The following is a 15164-nucleotide window of genomic DNA, read 5'->3' as shown; positions in this document are numbered from 1 at the left end:
CATAAGTGTGTACTATTCAGCTGCTACCATTTCATAAGGCTCTCACTTGGTCTTTCACTTGGGTTGCACTGGTGGGGATTTGCATGGCTAGAACATAATCCAGGTTGTTGGAGCCCTTGATATGAGATCTGTTTTGCCATCTGCTTTTGGAGCCTCCCGATTCCCTAAGAGATTCACAAGAAGGGCCTCTGCTGTACAGACGCAGCTGCTCTTGGTCTCACGGCGACCATTCCGGACCCCCTAGGTGCTGTCCATAGTCTTGAGGTGGGGTCCCGGCTTTGCTCCCCTGAAAGGTGGCCATGAACTGGAGAGCCTCTCTCCAGAGCCCACCAGTGATTCCTGCTGCCCGTCTGAGCACGTGGCCCCCCCCCCGGCTCCCAGACCTCTGAGGAGAGGTCTGTTGGAGGCCCTGTGGGGTCAGCCCAGGGATCAAGCCTCTGCTCTGGTGGTGCTGCTGCTGCAACAGCCCTGACAGGCAGAGTGGTGGGCTTGGCGCCCCCCCCCCCCCCCATTGCTGATGGGAAGACTGAGGCGTGGGTCTGCTGAGTTCATTTGCCCGGGGCCTCCCCAGCTCACGTGCTCCGACTTCCAGATCAGGGTGCCAAGCTCTGGGCTTGGCAGGATGGCACTTGCGAGCAGCAGGGGCCATGGTGCTCAGGGCTGCTGCTGGATGTCTCCCCCCAGTGACCGACCTGGAGATCAAGTTCCAGTACCGGGGCCGCTCCGCGGGGGGCCTGACCATCAGCAACCCCCACGGCTGCCGCCTCTTCTACAGCCAGCTGAAGCCCACCCAGGAGCAGGTGGAGCTCTTTGGGCCGGTGACGCTGGAGCAGGTGCGCTTCCCCAGCACAGAGGCCGTGCCCAACGAGAAGCAGCGCTTCTACACCGACCAGCTGCTGGACGTCTTGGACCGGGGCCTCATCCTGGAGCTCCAAGGGCAGGACATCTACGCCATCCGCCTCTGCCAGTGCAAAGTCTTCTGGACGGGCCCCTGCGCCGCCGGGGAGCTGACCCGGCCCAACCCCATCGAGCGGGAGAAGAAAGTGAAGCTCTTCAGCCTGGAGAACTTCCTCAACGGTGAGCGAGGGGGGGGGGGGTCCTCTGCCCACTTCCCCACACCCCAACTACTCATGCGGGGGGAGGAGCTCTCCAGGGAAGAGAGCTGGTCTTCCGGTCGCAAGCCTAAACTGTCCCCTTTGCTAAGCAGGGTCTGCCCAGGTTTGCATTTGAATGGGAGACTACATATTCTCCTCAGGGGAACGGGCCCACTCTGGGAAGAGTGCCTGCATCGTTGCATGCAGAAGGTTCCAAGTTCCCTCCCTGGCAGCATCTCCAGAGAGGGCTGAGAGAAGCCGCTGCCAGTCTGTGTGCAGACAATACTGAGCTAGAGGGACCCAGGGACTGACTCGGTACGGGGCAGCTTCCTATGTGTAGGGTGGCACGATTCCAGCCTGGCTTAGAAGTCTCACCTGCCAGTGCTGGTCCCAGTCCAGGGAGGTCAAAATGCCAGGGAAGATGGCATTCTGCCTGTGCACCAACTCGCTCTTCAAAACATATGAGGTGTGTAAAAGTAGGTCACAATCTCTCATCCAGTGCTCTCTGTAACATGGCGTCCCTGGTTTTGACTACAACTCCCATCATCCTGCATTGGGCTTTGACTGGGGATGATAGGAGTTGTAGGCAACACCATCTGGGAATCCCTGTTTCAGGCAACACTGTGCTCAGTGCCAAAGAGGAAGGACTGTAGCTCAGCCCAAGAGCCCCGGCTTTGCTGGAGGAAGGTCCCAGGAGACATCCCTGGCAGTGTTTCCAAGTCAGGCTGGGGGAGACCCTTGCCTGAAGCCTTGGAGAGCTGCTGCCAGTCAGAGTAGACCATCCTAGAGAGACTCAGTAGGAGGAAGCTGACAGTGCAACCTACATAACATGACTGGGGTTGTGCGGAGGGCAGATGGAGTGTCTTGGATTTGTTGTCCCCTGCGAACTGGGCAAAGAGGCACCTTTTTAACATGGCGATTCTCTTTACTGAGCAGGGGGAGAGCAACTGGCCCTATCCATCCCCAGCACAGCATCCCTCCAGTGGCTGTTGCTGGGGTCTGTCTTTTGTTTCTTTTTAGATTGTGAGCCCTTTGGGGACAGGGAGCCATCTTATTTATTTATTATTTCTCTATGTAGACTGCTTTGGAAACTTTTGTTGAAAAGCGGTACATAAATATTTGTTGCTGCTGTTTGAAGGCAACTGCAGGGAAGCCGTGAGAAGGAGAAGTTCCTCTCCTCTTTTTTTCCCATCCAAAAGGAAAGAGGGAGCAGGTGGTTCCCTGTCTATTTTCTCCTTCTGTAGAGATGGAAGCAACTGAGGAAGGGTAGTGGTGATAAGAAAAAGGATTAAAGTCCCCCCCCCCCTCCCGCCACACACACACACTGCTCTGCTGCTGTTCTGGTCAAATTTGGAGCCCCTGACCCTGCTTAGGCTCATATTTTTCTCCCCTTATTGCAAATGGAGGCTCAGAGGGTGTAGTTAACTTAAAGCTGGCTGGCTGGCTGTTCATCAGGTGGAGCTGTGTGGTTAACCTGCCTGATGAATGCCCAGCCTGCAGGCAGTGTGGTTCCAGGGCAGGGTAAGAGACAGAGGAGCAACCCAAGCTACCAGGAGGCCGAGGCAGCTGCACCTCCTTTGGTACCCCCAAAGCAGACCTCTGGATATTAGTTCCCCCAGGGGGGAGCAAGAGCAGAGGTGGGCTCTTGCCTTCATGGACTTCCTGAAGGCATCTCACTGGCCGCTGTGGGGCAGAGGGCACTTTTCTGGCCCGTGGCCACTGGGCCAGGCATGCCTCAGTCCTACTCTTGTTCTCGCTGTAGAACGGCCACACCTTCCAACGGCCACTGGGTTAGGATGACGTGAGGGGGCCCTTTCCATTCTCCTGCCTCGGGGGTCTCTCTCCAAACCTTGCCCCCTCCAGACTTGGCTTTTGCTTTGCAGGACTCATCATGTTCCAGAAGGGCCAGAGCACCACCCCACCGCCCTATGAGATCTTCTTCTGCTTCGGAGAAGAATGGCCCGACCGGAAGCCTAAAGAGAAAAAGCTCATCACCGTCCAGGTGTGTGGCTGGGAGTGGGAGGGCTGGCTGGCCGGCCCATCTGTTCCTCAGCCCATGCCCATCCTGCCTCTTTTCCTGGAGCGGAACCCTTGGCTTCTGAAGAGCACCTCTAGCCTTGCTTATTAACAACTAGTGTTTTCAGGCCTGTTAAATAACGGGCGCTAGTAAGTGCTCCGGGCCCACCCCCACTCCCTCTTGCCCTCCCCCCTCCCCCCTGCCCAGAAGTCTTGCGCTCCACCCACCACTCACCCGGCAACTTTAGTCAGTGGACAAAAGTGGGCCCGGGCCCAGTCTTCCCCTTGCCACCGCCTCCATGGCCACGCTGCCGGTCCGATCTGGGCCGCCCCCGCCCCCGCCTCACATTCCCGGCCGGTCTCCCCGGCCGGGCAAGGGCCCCAAAGTGTCTCCGCCGCCGGGCTTTGCCGGCGCTGCCAGGCCTCGGCGGCGGTTCCGCCGCCACCTCGGTCGGCTTTCCTCGCCGCCTTTTCCCCCCGCCCGGCTTCCTCTGGCCCCCCACTCGGCCAGCTTACCTCGCCGCCTCTCTCCTTGCTTCCCGGCTTCTTTGGGGCGGCCGCTACTGGCCGCCCAACATGGCCACCGGGTGCTGGCGATCGTGCCTCCCTGGCCTGTTCTGGGCATGCGCTCTGCACATGCCCAGAACCGCCAAAGGAGGCACGAACACACGCTTGGTGTCCGTCCACGGACGGACACCAAGCGTTTTATTAGAGAGGATAGAGTTGGAGTCGTTTTGCCAAGTGCTTAGAAGGTGGGGGGTGGGGAGACAGCCAATTAGACCATCCCAGACCCCCACCCACAGCTCTAACTCATATCAGTCCTGCTCACATTCTCAAACACTAGAGCCAAAAAAAAAGGGCCAGAGCTGGGAGTGGGGTGGGGAGTAAGAACTAGCCCAGGGAAAGCTTATGAGCTGAGCACAATGGCGCTGTCCATGATCTCACTGAAGAAGTGCAGTATAGTACTTCTGGCAGTCATTACTAGCCCAAGATTACTATCATCTATCTATATAATACGCTAAGGACGTACGTGGCAAGCCCCGCCCACACAGTGCTTTACCAATCAGAGGTCACAGAGCAGAAGCACCGTGGTGATTGGGCAGTGGGGGTTCCATATGCAGATAGGGAAGAAGAGCGGGGAGGGAGGGAGGGAGGGAGCAAGCCGGTGGCAGGGAGGGTGGCTGACCCTGAGCAGGGTCTGTGCTGTGCTGTGCTGTGCACAGATGCTCTGTTTGGGTTCAGCTAGTCCTCTCTAATAAAAGCCTTGGTGTCCGTCCCTCCATCGGCTGTTCTGGGCAGGCGCAGAGCGCATGCTCAGTACGGCCGAGGCAGAAACGGATACAGGGACCAGGCAGCCATCTTGGTTGCTTCGCCCAGCCGCGGAAAGGCCAGAAGCGGCTGCCGCGAAGCCGGGGAAGAGGCAGCGGGGGAAGTTGACCGAGGCGGCGGCAGGAGAGAGGCCAGAAGGGAGAGACGGAGACCGGCCCGGGGAGACAGAGTCTGGGGAGGGAGCAGAGGCCGGCACAGAGGCGAGCGCGAAGGGTGCGGCCTGGCTGCGGAGGCCGGTAGCGGCCCGTCCGGAGACCGCCGGCCGGCGACTCTGGAGAAAGGGCAGGCAGGGAGGGAAAGATGGAGGAGGGAGCCCGCTGGGTGGGTGGGAAAAGAAGGCGAGCGGCGGAACTCTCCCCTACTAGCGCCTGTTATTTAAACGGGCTTGAAAACACTTGTATGTATATATTCTATATACTTCGTCCACCATTGAGGGAAGTTGTGCTGTGCTGCAGCCTTTCACACAGCACAGCAAGCACAGTGGGGGCCCAGCGAGGACATTCTGCCATGCAGAGCATCAGCTGCTCTTCTTGTGCTGCTTTCTGCACCCTCCTTGGTGCGAACGCTAAAGAGGGCGATGGCAATAGGCGCTTCGAGACCAGCGGTGCAACGGCTAGCTTTCTGCTCTGGTGACTTGCTTCCCTTTGCCCCTCACAGGTGGTGCCGGTAGCTGCCCGGATCCTGCTGGAGATGTTCTCCGGGGAGCTCTCCTGGTCCGCCGACAGTGTCCGCCTGCAGATCTCCCACCCCGACCTCAAGGACAAGATGGTGGAGCAGTTCAAGGAGCTGCACCAGCTCTGGCAAACCCAGCAGATGGTGCCGAGCCTGGAGCCCGCAGGGGCCGGCACGTGGGCGATGCAGACCAGCAGCCTGCACCAGTGAGGCGAGGTGTTCCTGGTTCCTTTGTGGCCACTGCCTCATCTGGGGCTGGGCTGGCTCCTGGTCCCAGGAGGATGGAGCCATTTCCGCTCTGTGGGGACTGCCCCCTCCAGGTCCCAGCCTGGGAAGTCCACGGGAGACTGGCTCCGAAGCAGGAGCAGCAGTGGCGGCAGGAGGGGCTCAGGCCTTCTGCTGCTGGGAAACTCCTCGAGGGAGGGAGAGACCCCAGCTCTGCTCTCTGTGGCCAAGCTGGAGCAAGGGCGGGTGGCAGGCCGAGGAGGACGCTGAGAGCAGTGCTGGGGGCCGTCTTCCGAGCCGGGCTTCTCTAGCAGCTGGAGGCACTGCCTTGCAGAAACCGCAGGAAGCGCCATCGCGGCTGGCATGTGAGGCGGCTGCTTCTGCCTGCCGTTTGGTCTCCTGGCCGGGAGAGGCAGAAGTTGCAGGAGGGCTCCTTGTGGGGGGGGGGGGGGCGGGGAGGGAATTCCACAGCCAGCGCAGAGTGTGACGGTGCCAGCACCACGTAAGTCCCAGAGCCAGCTTGCCTCAGGCCAGCAGAGGGGGGGTGGGAGTGGGGGCAGGGCTTCCACGGATCTCCACGGCTGAGAGGCTCACACCAGAGCAACCCCGCTCTCCACCGGGCTGACGTGCTTCACTTCACGGGGCAGGTCCCAGCCCTCTTTAGGGTGAAGAAATGCTGGCGTGGGCACTATCGGGGGGGGGGGGAGGCCGAGCTTCAGTGTTGGGTGTAGCTCTTTTCTTCACCTGCTGTGTAGTAAAAACCCCCAATTATGCAAACTGGCGTGACTTGCATGATTTATACAGGCTGCAGCAGTCAACATCCCTGGACACCATCTCAGGTTGGGCCGAGCACCGAGAGGCTGATTTGGGTGACTGCATGAGACACGCAGGGGCCGGGGGGGAGCAGGGGCCGATTCTCAAGCTTCCTCTGGGAAGAAAAGGGTTAGGGTCTGGCTTCCGCGGCCAGAGGCCCCAGGCCCCATCTCCCAATCACTGGTGAAAACCTAAATGGTGCAGCAGAGTCGAGGGCATCGAGTCTGGCCTGCCTGGGTGAACACTCCTAAGATGCACTGCTCTAGCAGACAAGAGCAGGGCGAGCCCCCCACCAGTGGGGTGTTGCGGGAGGAACGCTGAGCTGCTCCCTGAGGCCAAGCAGAGGGGAGGGCCGGGCCTCTTCCAGAGCCAGAGCGGCTGAGCAGCCAGGGGCTTGGTGGGGACCGGAGGAGGCAGCAGAAGTCCAGCGGCTCTTGCCAGGCGCTTTCGGGAACGCCACCACACAGTCCCAAGAGGGAGGTGGCCCCTTCCCTCCCCCAGGCGGTTCTGGAGCACAGTCGTGGGCCCCAAGGAGCCCTCAGGGCCCAGGCAAGGGGGCGGGCAGGAAGGAGTGCAACTTCAACATCATCTGGGGCCTGAAGAAGAAGAAGAGCAGGGTGGCTCCGGGCACCAGGGGGTTCTCCCCTCTGTGAAAGCAGGCACAGTAAGCCGCCAGCCTGCAATTCAGAGGGGAGGGTCGGCAGCTTGTAGCCTGGAGCACTCCTACCTGTTGGTTAGAAATGGGAGCCGCATCCTTGCCCTAGCTGCCCACGAACCAGGGACCTGCACAGCCAGACAGTAGTCTTTTAGTAGCCAGTGGGGAAGGGCAGGGGGGCACTTCTGCTAGGGGGCTGCTCTCACTGCTGACCAAAGCAGGAGCCCCTGCCAGAAGGTGGGCCACCCCCACACACCGGCCAGGGGAGACCACCCCACCCCACACAGCTCTCCATTCCTCGTGACAAGTTTCCCAATACCTTCAATCAAGTCAGAAGGGCCAGGAAGACTTGCAAGCACTCCCCGCTCTGCCACCCCAGCCTGATTAGAAGCAAGAGTTCGGCTGGCCGCTGCTCAGAGGTGCTGCCCTCTCCTTGCCTCCCTGGAGATCACCCTGCAGGCCACGAGGTTTGCTCCGTTCTCCAGCTAGGGCAGCTCTTCTGGCTCAAACAGGGAGCCGAGCGAGAGATGCCGCCGTTCTGGGAAGGCACTTGCACCACACAGGCTAGAGGGGCTGCCGGTCCTCCCTTGGCATGTGCATGCACAGCTTGGCGGCACGCTGGGCTACTGAAAGCCCTCCCTCTTGCTGGGCGGAGCGGAACACTCTTCTGGATTTGTGACACAGAGCATGAGCCCCAATCCAACGTCAACCCCGACAGGCAGCACGTTGCCTTCAAAGGTTCACACAGCCATTCTACTCAAGCACCACAAAAAGCCGAAGGGGAGAGGCATTACCCTGAAAAACAGTCACACTCAGCAAGCCTGAGACAGAAATGGCACCGGGACATGGGCAATTTTTAAATTTTTTGTCCATTTTTATTTATTTTGTGGGTTTTTTCCTCTTGTTCTCGAGATGGCTACAACACCAGACGGAACACCTCCCCCTTTCCTGCCTGAACGTCTGCGCAGGGCCCGTGACTCCCCCCCCCCCCGCCCCCCGAGTCGTTGCCGGATTGATTCCACAAAGTAGCCTGCCTGCCTGTGTTCTCCAGAGCCCCTCCCCCCCCGACACGCGGTAAAAAAATCCCAAACAAATTTAAAACCAAGTTTTCAAAAAACCCAAATCAACTTAAAAAAAGAAAAATATATAATATAATATATATATTATAACAGTTTATCAAAGTAAGCAACGCATGGATGGGGCCAGAGAGGAGCAGGGCCACCCCTTCCTGGTCACCCAGAGATCCTGCGTGCCAGGGTGGGGGTCAGTGCCAAGCGGACCTTTCCTGTGGGGTTCGGGAGGGAGGCCGAGCTCTGGAAACCGGGAAGGCGGGTTTGCCCGCAACGGAGATGCTCCCCACTTTCCCCACCCCCACCCGCAGGGCAGACTATTGGTTTGGTTAGATTAGATAGATAGATTTTTTTAATCCCCATCAATCCTTAAGTAATTATTTTATTTTCATTTCACAGAAAGTTTTCTACTTCGGTTTTTTTGTTTTTTAATCTTTTTTTTTTTTTTTTTTTTGCTACCAGGCAAATTTAGTTTTCTATTGTTTCTTTTTTGTTGGTTTTTTTTAAACATTTTATTTCTATTTTCCTTTTTGTGGTTTTTTTGTGTGTGTTTTGTTGGTTTATTTCCCCCCCCCTTAAAGCAAGTCCATCTGGAAAGCAGCTCCCCCTCCCCCCACGATGCCGTAGGTCGGCTGCAGCCATCGATCGTCGTGGATACGTTGCACCCCCCCTGGTTTTGCACTTTTTTTTTTCCTTCTCTCTCTCTCTCTCACTCACAAGCAGGAACTTCACCGACTCATCCGCGTGGCGAAGGTTTCTCTTCTGGACTGGCAGGACACCACAGAGCAAGTCAGGACCCTTGGCCGCCATGAAGTTTGCTGGTTGTGGGACACCGTCTTGGTTGCGTTTTATTTCCGCTTCTGAAAATAAGACATTCCTGGGGGAAGGAGCACAGGGCGGGTCAGGACTCCTCAACCAGGGGTCCCCAGAGGTGGCTGGACTACAACCCCCATCATCCCCAGCCCCACTGGCCAGAGGCAGCCGCTGCATGGTAACAAGGCCCTTTTCACTTTTGCCGGTGGGGAGGGCCCCCAAACGTGAGCAAACGGCACCAGTGGCTCAAATTCAAGGCCCCCCAAGCCCAACACAGAAATGTTTCTGCTAAAAGCCTGGGGGGGGGGGGCCTGGCGGGCTTCCCCTGGTAGTGGATCCTGTAATGTACAAAGAAAAGGGGGGGAAACCCCTTGCAAGGTCATCCACCCCACAACATGCCCAGGACGTCTGAGGAGGGCAGTTCCCACTCACCTGGGAGACAGGCAGCGTGAAGGAGGCGCAGGCTACCGGAAGAGCCGGGTGAAGTCCCTCAGGGCCCAGCACACCTGTTTGCACTCCTCAGCACTGGGTGCCGTGGAGGGCGGTGGAGGAGAGGACGGAGGTTCCCATTAGTCCAGGAGGAGAGGGAGGGAAGGAGCCCAAAGCCCACTGTGGGGCAGAGAAGAGAGCACTGTGCTTGGGGGGGGGGGATCAGAGAGGGCTTCAAGCCACTGGGTGGCCCATGAAGTCATGCGGAATGAAGGAAGCTGCCTCCTGCCGAGTCAGGCTCTTGGTCCATGTCACTCAGGACGGCCTGCACTGACTGGCAGCAGCTCTCCAAGGTGCCAGGCTCAGGGGTCTTTCCCAGCCCTGCCTGGAGCTGGGCCCTTCTGCATGCCAAGCAGATGCTCAATCCCTGGGCAACGGCTCCACTGGCTCCAGCTGCGGCCATGAGCCGAGAAGGGGTTTTGAAAGAGGGCCGGAGCAGAAGAAGAGGCCTCCCCACAGGACAGCAAAACAAAACCGTTCCGAAGGGCAGCCCACTGCTGGGTCTCAAGCACCAGCTTCCCACCCATCCTGCGAGGAGGGCCCAGAAGCAGGATGCTGGTCAGAACCTCAAGGCTCTTCAAAGGCACCCCGAAGTGGGTGTGGAGGCCTCCTCCTGAAACCACCCCACTTGATGGCTGCAGGTTACTTCCAGGGGCTCAGAGGCAGGAGAGAGGGTAGTACGCCTCCATCTGATGGAAACTGGATGTGGTCTAGAGAGGCCTGCTCCAGTGGGCCACCTCTCACGCTTGCCCCCTTTTTCGAGCATCCAAATCAAGCCTGACACTTGTCAACAGTGGTTGGCCTTTCTCCGGCTTTGCTCTTCCTTAACCTACAGCCAAGAAAGCAGTCCCCACGAAACCGGGGTGGGATGGGGGTTTGCTGCCACCTGCATGCTTGGAGAATACCTGCTTGACCGGAGCATGCCCTCAGGCCACCCGCATTTTGGCCCGTGTCCAGACACAACCTCCCCATCTCCACCCAAGGTTGCCTACTGGCCATGGAGACAGCAGGTGCCTTTCAAACCAGAGGGGAGCAGAGAGCACCCCACCCAAGCCAGAAACCCTAGAGGCTCCCTGTGTGAAGACCGTGGCGCTCACACCTGCCCACCTGAGGACTGACGCTTTCTATCTAACGTGCACAGTTAATGGCCACAGCTACGTACTGCTTTTCAACATGCCCCCCCCCCACAACACTGAGCTGCTCCCTGCCCCAGAAGGGCCTGCAATGTAGAATGCAACACCAGGGAGAACCCGGCAACAGCCCCCCGCCTCCCCGGGAGGGATGCCCCAAGGACAGCTGTTTGCCCCCTGCGCAGTGGAAAGGAGCCACAGACGAGCAGATGCTCCCAAAGCAGAGCTGGGAAGTCTTAGACGCCCGGTCTTTTGAGGGGTGCCCTCAAGCTCCCCTATCCACCCCTCTTCCATGGCCACTACTTTACTCTCCTGCAGCAACGCGCCAAAAGAGCGTCAGAAGAGATCAGATGAGAGTGCACCAGCCAGAGCAACTGGCCTTCCAAAGCAGGCTTCTCTTGGATTGGAGTCCTGAGCCAGGAAGTGAGCAGCCCCCAAGCAACGTCTGGGGAGGGGAGGGGAGGGGCGAGCCAGGAGGAGCCGGCCAGCGGCTGGCAGAGGTGACATTGGGCCGCCTGCCGGGAGGGGGCTTGCCTCAGCCCCTCCGAAGAGCTGCACAGCCCAGGCAGACGCAAGCCCAGAAAAGCCTGATTGGTGGCTGAGAGCAGATGGTGAGGAGCCAGACCCCAGCAGCCGACCTGGACTCCTAGCCGCCTCCCGGGCCATTCCAGCCTCAGGACTCCGCAAGGGACCCTTCACCCACAACACCACCCTTTCCCCACCCTGCAAAACCCAGCACAGGGGGGCACCCACCGATCAGGAACGTGGGCCCTTTTTGAACGACACAGGCGGTGGTTAGCCTGGGCAACAGGGCAGGAGATCCCAAATGGCACCCCTCCTCATGCACAGGCTTGCTAATTAATAGGGGCACGACCCAGCGGGAGGATCTCCTGCACAACACCCCCCCAACTCAACTCAAGAGCTGTGCAAGAGCACCTCCCACTGATTTCAAGGGGTCCTGTCCAGGAGAATGTCCCAGAGGACCATGCCCTGGGCCAGCTCTTCCATCCCACCACCCTGAACAGAGGCCCAAAGGCTACTGCTTGAGGCAGCGGCAGCGGCAGCTGCACAGGTGGGCACCCTCTAGCAGGCATAGAAACCACACCCGTCGGATGAGCCAACGGTCTCTGGTCCGCCCCACCCTCCAAAGCCAAAACACACACCGCGGTCCCTGTGACCCGGAAAAGGGGCATGGCCAGGGGGCCAAGCTCTCAAGGGGGCCCCAGCCGACCCATCACCCCAGGGCCTGATGCCTTCCCAGGGCCGTGACCCCCTGCCAGGCCCTGCTTCAAACGCAAGCAGTTCACCATGACAAGCCCAAACAGACCGTTTTGCCATAAGGCTCCGGCCCCGTTGGAGCAGCTCTCAGCAGAGGCCACATTGATTCAAAACTGACATCCCGGCTTTCGCTCAAAGGCATCAAGGCAGCCTACAGAGATACTGGCAGCTTTCAGCCCACCCTAGAGACAGCGCTGCCCTGACCCCAGGAGAGTTGTAGGCCTGGTGCAGCAGGCACAATTCCCTGCATTTGGGCACAACGTGGGGGGCGTATACATACCCCCTTCACATCAGAATAAGTCAAACTTGGGCCCCAGTTGTGGTTGGACTAGAATACTCACCAGCCCAGCCACAAATTATGGCAGGGGATGAAGGGAGTTGTAGTCCAACATCCTGGGGCCCAAGTCTGAGAACCCCTGACCCGAGACCTGGTTGGAGTTTCCGGTTTCTTTCAGAAGGGGCACCATCAAAACCCTCTTCTTTCCTTCAGCCGCCACCACCACCAACCTTGTGACCTGCTTGTGGAAGTCTGTCAGCTGCTTGTGCGTCACTTGCACGGCTCCCCCCGTGGTTTCCTTTGGTAAGCCCTTCAGGGAGTTCTCCAGCCAGCGGCAGAAGGTCTGTGGTGGCCCCATTGAGGAGGAGGAGGGAGAAGAGAAACAAAGTTAGAAGCAACTCCTCAGACAAGGACTCTCCATGTGAAGCAAGCCATTGTTTTAAGCAAGAGAGAGAGAGAGAGAGAGAGAGAGAGAGAGAGTGTGTGTGTGTGTGTGTGTCTCCTTTGAACACGGGATCCCCTTTAAAGCCCAACTGAATAATAAGAACTAGCTGGGCCGGGCGCAGAGCATCTGTGCCTCTAGCCCCCTGCCTGCTGCTGCCTACCCACCCCCCGCACTTGCCCACCACCGCCGCTTCCCCCTCCCCATTGTTTTCTCTCCCACCCACCCACCCCGGCTTCTTCTTCCCCCCCCCCCACCAGCCGCCATCACCGCCTTCTTCCCCAGCCCCCGGCCCACTGCAGTTTGCTTTGGCCGCCGCTGCCAGCGCCATTTCCCCCTCTCCCACCCGTCCCGTGGCTAGCCTATCCGGCAGGTCTCCAAACTCCTGCAAGAGCTGCCACGCCTGGAACTAGCCACAGGTATGCCTTAGAGAATTAAAGAGACAGGGAGAAGACAGACAGACACCACCACCAGACTACTACGCTGTGGCCATTCCGGTTCCTGTAACTCTCAGCCCGTCCTCTAGGCTGAACCCCTGCAAAGTGCCTTGAACGAGGGCCTGGCACCCCAATTCAGGGGTGGAAAACCTGCTTTGCATGCAGAAGGTCCTGAGTTCAAGCCCCGGCTTCTGAAAAGATCTGAGATGGCAGAACAGGGAAAGACCCTGGAGAGCCGCTGCCAGTCAGAGCAGACAGTGCTGGGCTAGATGGACCAAGGGTTTGACTCAGTAGAGGGCAGCTTCATCAGCTCTTATTGGAGAAAAGGAGATCCTCTGGTAGACCCACAGTAAGACGGCCTCACCTCCAGAAGAGGACTCTGCATGCACATCCCCGAAGCCTTGCCCCACAGCCATGAGGTCTGGAGACCTGGCATCAGTTTTGTTTGCAACTGCAAGAAGCTGCGTGACTGTGCAACGTTCCTGAAGGCAACCAGCAGAGGCTTCACCTTTCCCCAAACATTAACACAGAAAGAATGGGGCCATGGCTGAGGGGCAGCGCATCTACTTTGCATGCAGAAGGTCCCAGGTTCAATCCCTGGCAGCCTCTCCAGGTACTGTATTGACCCAAATAGAAGACGACTCCAAATGTAAGACCCTGCCACCCACCCTAAAAAACAGAGGTTAAGTCTGTATTGACCTAGAAGGACTCTGCATTTAAGACAGTCCCGTCCGTCCGTCCCCCCGCCGATTACTCTGCAGGGTCTCACTCACCGGCCTGTCGACCTGCATGATCTCCCACAGCACCTCTGCCACGTCCGGCAGGGTGTAAGGCGGCAGGCAGAAGCAGCTGGTGTGCAGGAGTTGGTTCACCAGCTGCTGGCCCAGCTGCGTCATCACCTGCCCAATGAGCTCCTTCCGGGCCTCAAAGTCCTCTTCGTGCTGCGGGGGGGGGAGGTGTGGGGCTGCTGTCAGTCGGGGGGCAGAGGCCGGGCTTCTCCTCCCCTTCTGCATCTGGGGGTGCAGGGAGACGGCAGCCCAGCCCAGCCGCCAACCGCAGGGTCCCTGCCGGAGTTGCTTCCCACGGCCGAGCTCTTCTGAGGGCTCGCTTTCTAAACCGCTGGCTGCAGTCTCCGTGCTTGAAGGCCTGGAGCTGTCTGAGCATGACTTGAATGGGGAGCAGAGGCTTGGGTACCAATAAGTCAATGGGGATCTCCCTCTCTTTCTGCAAGCAAGCGGCACGTCCTGTTCCTTCTTCGCTCCCCAAACCTGCCCTTCCCTCCCTGCCGAGACCCTCACCCCATCCAGTCACCCCCATCCAGACTCCCCTCTGTTCTCCACCCCACCCCAGCACCAGCCTTGGGTTTCTGCTCTCTCTCTGCTGCGCTTCAGCTTAAAGGTTCTAGTCACTCTGAAAGCGGTCTCATTTCTCTGGACCCCACAGGTCTTCCATCCAACATGGACTACGAACCCTCTGGGGAAGGAGCTCCTCACTCCAGAACCCTAAACACACAGCTAATACCTAGCAACTTCTAGTGAGAAGTCAAGAGTCAAATCCAGGACCTCATTTCAGTGTCAGGGCTCACCCCTGAAACACAGTGAGGACACCTCTGAGCATGCACAGAGTGCACATCCCTCCCCACTGAGGAACTCCAGCTAGGCCTCACACAACGCATAACCCACTTGTGGAATTCTCTACCACGAGATGTGGTGACAGCCAACAACCTGGATGGCTTGAAGAGGGGTTTGGATCACTTCATGGAGGAGATGTCTATCAACGGCTACTAGTCGGAGGACTACAGGCCACCTCCAGCCTCCAAGGCAGGATACCTCTGAGTACTCGGCGGAGTAACAGCAGGAGAGAGGGCAAGCCCTCAACTCCTGCCTGTAGGTTTCCAGCGGCATCTGGTGCGCTACTGTGCGAAACAGGATGCTGGACTAGATGGGCATTCTTGGGCCTGATCCAGCAGGGCTGTTCCTATGTTCTTAATCTGGGATGGGAGGGACCAGGAATGTCCAGGGGAGAGGACTGGACTCCCAGTCACCAGAGGGCGAGGCCTGGCAGCCCTCCCTGAAAATGCCTCTGGGCTGAAGAGGGAAGTGCCTGCTCGGCTGGCCAACTTGCACTCCTTGCTGGGGCTTGGAAATGACCCTCTTGCCCCGAGCCTGCTTGGCAGAAGATGGGGGGAATTAGCTACACGGGAGCTCTGCACAACTTTCCCCTTAAGAGGATGGGGCCACTCTAGGAAGAGCCCCCGCCTGCCTTCATGCAGGAGGTCCCAAGTTCCCTCCCTGGCAGCAACTCCAAGTCAGGGCTGAGAGAGACCCCTGCCTACAGCCTTGGAGAAGCTGCTGCCCGTCTGTCCACTGAGCTAGATCAGGGCTGCTCAGCTTCAGCCCTCCTGCAAGGGTTGACCTACAACTC

The 15164-nt window shown here is 58.7% G+C and overlaps 2 protein-coding genes across 9 annotated transcripts in view; one reads left to right on the top strand and one right to left on the bottom strand.

The window, feature by feature from the left end:
* The window catches only part of IRF5 (interferon regulatory factor 5), a 37938-nt gene extending 32389 nt beyond the window's left edge, over positions 1–5549 (top strand). For all 7 annotated transcript variants that reach the window (XM_053254317.1, XM_053254318.1, XM_053254315.1 and 4 more), the window contains 3 exons: positions 685–1077; positions 2978–3096; positions 5097–5549. In XM_053254317.1, the coding sequence (XP_053110292.1) occupies positions 685–1077; positions 2978–3096; positions 5097–5321 (737 nt within the window). In that variant the 3' untranslated portion in view covers positions 5322–5549. The remainder of the gene's footprint in view (positions 1–684; positions 1078–2977; positions 3097–5096) is intronic.
* A 2106-nt stretch (positions 5550–7655) lies between these two features.
* Positions 7656–15164, bottom strand: part of TNPO3 (transportin 3) — a 47316-nt gene continuing 39807 nt past the window's right edge. Inside the window, exons 20-23 of one of the 2 annotated variants that reach the window (XM_053254312.1) lie at positions 13514–13681; positions 12092–12204; positions 9120–9212; positions 7656–8734 (exon numbers count right to left, since the gene is read on the bottom strand). In XM_053254312.1, the coding sequence (XP_053110287.1) occupies positions 9152–9212; positions 12092–12204; positions 13514–13681 (342 nt within the window). In that variant the 3' untranslated portion in view covers positions 7656–8734; positions 9120–9151. Of the gene's footprint in view, positions 8752–9119; positions 9213–12091; positions 12205–13513; positions 13682–15164 lie in introns of both variants that reach the window. The other variant, XM_053254311.1, reaches the window with a different exon arrangement.

This window comes from Hemicordylus capensis, chromosome 5, assembly GCF_027244095.1.
Source record: "Hemicordylus capensis ecotype Gifberg chromosome 5, rHemCap1.1.pri, whole genome shotgun sequence".
Classification (NCBI taxonomy): domain Eukaryota; kingdom Metazoa; phylum Chordata; class Lepidosauria; order Squamata; family Cordylidae; genus Hemicordylus; species Hemicordylus capensis.
Note: the sequence above shows the minus strand (reverse complement) of the source record. Positions and strands in the feature narration are given on the sequence as shown.